General features: G+C 38.8%; 1 protein-coding gene across 1 annotated transcript; it reads left to right on the top strand.

Annotated features, from left to right (window-relative positions):
* Positions 1-910: 910 nt before the first annotated feature.
* Positions 911-3,833, top strand: LOC149797790 (heat shock protein 70 B2-like). Its single transcript, XM_089962761.1, has one exon. The coding sequence runs from the start codon at positions 1,253-1,255 to the stop codon at positions 3,131-3,133; it is 1,881 nt and encodes a 626-aa protein (XP_089818887.1). The 5' UTR covers positions 911-1,252; the 3' UTR covers positions 3,134-3,833.
* Positions 3,834-4,714: the final 881 nt, after the last annotated feature.

Below are 4,714 nucleotides of genomic sequence, written 5' to 3' on the forward strand. Positions count from 1 at the left end.
CTGTTAAGTGTGTGACTTTATCAATATGTATATTTCCACTACACTAACATAATTTATTTCTCCATCCTGGATCAAATGGAAAATTTTTAAAAAAATGTTCCTCAAAAATATGTATAAAAAAATAAAATAAAAAATAAGACATAACCACCTTTTAAATTTACCGCCCACAACTGTATCACGCCAACTCACTACACCACCCCCAAAAAACAAACGAAATTAATACACGCACAAAAAGCATATAAAAGTGCACAGAACCCCAATCCCACAGTGATTAGCATCATTACCGATGGCCTAGTGGTTAGAGTGTCCGCTTCGGATGCGGGATGTCGTGGGTTCGATCCCCTCCGCGTCATACCAAAGACTTACAAAAACGACATTAACAGCTGCCTCGCTTGGTACTCAGCATTAAGAGGTTAGTGTTAGGACTGGTCGGCCTGGTGTCATGATAATGTGACTGGGTGGGACATCATGCTACATGTCTGCGGCATGATGCCCCAGTGCTAGATATCACTATAAGCTGCCACGTTGCAGGCATCGTAGCGATATGACTGAAAAAGTGTTAAAGCTACGTTAAAATTCCAAATCACATCACATCACATTATCAGGGATTGTCTTTTTTATGATTGTTTTATTATTATTATTATTATTATTATTATTATTATTATTATTATTATTCACATAGAAACGAAAAGAACAACCTCTCTCTCTCTCTCTCTCTCTCTCTCGCAACTTATTCTGTTTTATTCTGCATTATTACAGAGGAGGGGTGCGTAAGCATCGTGATCGTACACTTTTCATCCACTGGTTCTATTCCAGCTGGTGTCGAGCCCGAGAGGGGAAAGGTGAGACTGAATTTAGGTGACGTCAGCAACATGCCTCTCGACTGATATCATCATGGATTCCGCAAGCAGACGATACAGTTACAACAGCAATGCTTGGAAAGCTGCCAACCTCCAGTGTTGCACTTTAAAGAAGAATAATGAAAATAGAAAGCGATAGAACGTGTATATGACTATGTTGCCAGAAGGCGAATACTTGTAGTATATCATCAGCCATTGCAAGTGACGGAGTCCTAGGGTGAGAAACGTTTAGAGTTCCTTCTCTTATAGCAAACGACTGCGTGCCTCCCGATTTTTCAAGAAGTTACTATCTTGACTCTCTAAATCATCCCACAACAAAAAAGCCTTTACGGTGTATTTTAAAAGAACATTACAGCGAACGGTAATTCCAGGAACAAAAGTATAGATTGAAAATGCCTGCGATTGGAATCGACTTGGGAACAACATATTCCTGTGTCGGAGTTTTCCAGAATGGCAAAGTCGAAATCATTGCCAATGACCAGGGAAACCGCACTACGCCAAGTTACGTAGCGTTTACAGACACCGAACGCCTCATAGGCGATGCAGCGAAAAACCAAGTGGCGATGAATCCTAACAATACGGTTTTCGACGCCAAAAGATTGATAGGAAGGAAATTCGACGATCCTTCCGTACAGAGCGATATGAAACATTGGCCATTTACTGTTATAAACAAGGGCGGTAAACCAATGGTGCAAGTTGAATTTAAAGGAGAAACTAAAGTGTTCTCCCCAGAAGAGATTAGCTCTATGGTTTTGACCAAAATGAAAGAAACGGCCGAAGCATATCTGGGAAGGAAAATAACCGACGCCGTTGTCACGGTTCCAGCCTATTTCAATGATTCTCAGCGCCAGGCAACAAAGGATGCTGGTACCATTGCTGGACTAAATGTTCTCAGAATTATTAACGAGCCTACGGCAGCAGCTTTGGCGTACGGTCTCGACAAAAGCCTCAAAGGTGAGAAAAATATTTTGATTTACGATCTAGGTGGAGGTACATTTGACGTGTCTATTCTTACAATCGACGAAGGGTCAATGTTTGAGGTTCGGGCTACATCCGGGGACACACATTTAGGTGGAGAAGACTTTGATAATAGAATGGTCGATCATTTCATAAAAGAATTCGAGAGAAAACATCGAAAAGACATGAGCAAAAATTTGAGAGCGATTCGTCGACTTCGTACGGCTTGTGAACGAGCTAAACGAACTTTGTCAAGCAGCACTGAGGCAAGTATAGAAATTGACTCTCTTTTCGAAGGTATAGATTTTTACACGAAAATTACTCGTGCACGATTCGATGAGCTGTGTTTCGACCTGTTTCGTGGAACTTTAGAGCCAGTTGAACGCGCCTTGAATGACGCCAAACTGGAAAAGTCTAAAATTCACGATATCGTGTTGGTAGGTGGCTCGACTAGAATTCCTAAGATTCAAAAGTTGCTCCAAGAGTTTATGAATGGAAAAGAATTGAATAAGTCGATCAACCCAGACGAGGCTGTAGCTTATGGTGCAGCTGTTCAGGCCGCAATTCTGACTGGAGACAAGAATGAGGCTATCAAAGACCTCCTTTTAGTTGATGTGACCCCGCTGTCACTGGGAATCGAAACAGCTGGAGGCGTCATGACGAAGCTGATTGAGAGAAACAGCCGAATCCCGTGCAAATTTTCAAAAACCTTCACCACTTACAGTGACAACCAGTCAGGGGTCACGATTCAAGTGTATGAAGGAGAGAGGGCCATGACTAAAGATAACAACCTCCTGGGTCGTTTCGAACTTGTTGGTATTCCCCCAGCTCCCCGTGGAGTGCCCCAAATTGAAGTTACCTTTGACATAGACGCCAACGGCATTATGAATGTGTCAGCCGAAGATAAGAGCACGGGAAAGAGAAACAAAATTACTATTACAAACGACAAAGGTCGTCTGTCTAAAGCGGAGATTGATCGGATGCTTAATGATGCAGAGAAGTATAGAGAAGAGGACGAAACACAAAGAGACCGCGTGCAATCACGCAACCAATTAGAGAACTACATATACAGCGTAAGACAAGCGGTGAACGAAGCCGGCGACAAGCTTACGAAAGGCGACAAAGATACGGTAAATGGAAAGTGTAATGAAGTTTTGCAATGGCTAGAATCAAATACCTTGGCGGAGAAGGAGGAGTTCGATCACAAAATGAAAGACCTTCAGTCAACATGTTCTCCAATCATGGCTAAGCTGCATGGGGGCGGCCAGAGACAGGGGCAAGGAGCCCAGGGTCCAAAAGTGGAAGAAGTTGATTAAATTGAAAAATTAGTTAGTTGGTAAAATATAACATTTTTTCCTAAAATAAAAACATAACATAGCTGATACAAACGATTGAAGTAACGAAAATATACTGTGTGTATTAGTAGTGCTTTATGATATACTTGAAGATGTGCGTATAGATGACAATGGATCAGATCTTAGCGCCAATATTTGGGATGTGGATATTCGTAAGAGCTCATACAGCTTCTGCTTTATGTATGGAAAAAAACATACGTCAGCTGATTTATGAACAACAACTATGTATTCTTTCTCAGGACTCAACAAAATGATATGCATTTGACGAACTCTGTTTATTTAGAGAAAATAATTTATATGTGAGTGCTCATAAAAACAAAATATCCAACTGGTAAGTCGTGCAAACTTTGCTTCGTTTGACTCAGCCTTTTCCAGACAAAACAGTTTTGCATATTTGCATCCTTCATTTTGTATGCAAATTAAACTGGTCTTCGGCTATCATTTCTCCAGAAATAACAAAACGTGTAGCCTATATAATTTGGAATGAACCAAAGTTGTACAGCATTTGCAAATATGCTGATTCTCAAGTTCACTCGTATTCAAGTGATCACACTCATAACGTATGAACACCGAAGGTTTAGATTTCTGTTAAAAGATTCATTAACTCTTGTCTAATTGTGGCTCAAACTATTATTTATTAAAGCTTCAATTCAAAACAAAATATTGCTTATTTGGTCATGTTTTTATGTTGAAAGCACGTCTTATCCATTCCATCAAAATTAAATGTATCATTTTAAGTGAACTCGGGTAAGTCTCCTTTTATATTTTAAATTCCAATAGTCTTATAATAAACAACAAATTTATTCCGAGATGTATCACTTTACAGTTTAAATTTCAATAGTCTTAATAGAAACGACAAATTTATTCCGAGATGTATCATTTTACATATATGAGTGCGACTGAAATGTAATTATTCTTATTTTGTTGAGTTTATAAATATCATCGAAAAATACCATGAAACTTACCTACAAAAGATACTAAGAGAAGAACACGGCTTTGTTATTTATAAGCTGGTGTCTTGCATGAAAGGCACTATTAGTAGGTCAACTTTAAAATTGCATGCGTCGTCTATATGTAGATGTCGACTGAGACAAGTTTCACTGTATATAATATTAGTTTGATTTTAAATAAGCAATAACGTAAGGAAACAAATGTTGGAAGCGCTAATTATTTGAATGTAGGAATCATTTAAATCTAACCGTTTTCATTTCTACAGACATATTTAAAAAATATCAGTGGCAGTGAGAACTTGCGTATGGCTAATTACTGTGTGCGAGGACTCTCTCTCTCTCTCTCTCTGGAAAGGAAACTATAAATTACCTCTTCTTCGAAGCATTGCGTAAGCGCCATATATTGTTCACTTCATATTAGTTTAAGGTAAACGTGAGTGAATTAGTACGTATACATTCGAATACGTTTATTTATAAAGACCATTTCCAATTACCTGTCATATTTCATTGACAAACTGCAATGTTCCTAGCGAGATTGCTAAAACTTTCTTTTAATCCAAAGGAGTTAATTCAAGAAGAAAGAAAAAAAAAT

Source organism: Sinohyriopsis cumingii, chromosome 6, assembly GCF_028554795.1.
Source record: "Sinohyriopsis cumingii isolate HCF-2022 chromosome 6, ASM2855479v2, whole genome shotgun sequence".
NCBI lineage: Eukaryota > Metazoa > Mollusca > Bivalvia > Unionida > Unionidae > Sinohyriopsis > Sinohyriopsis cumingii.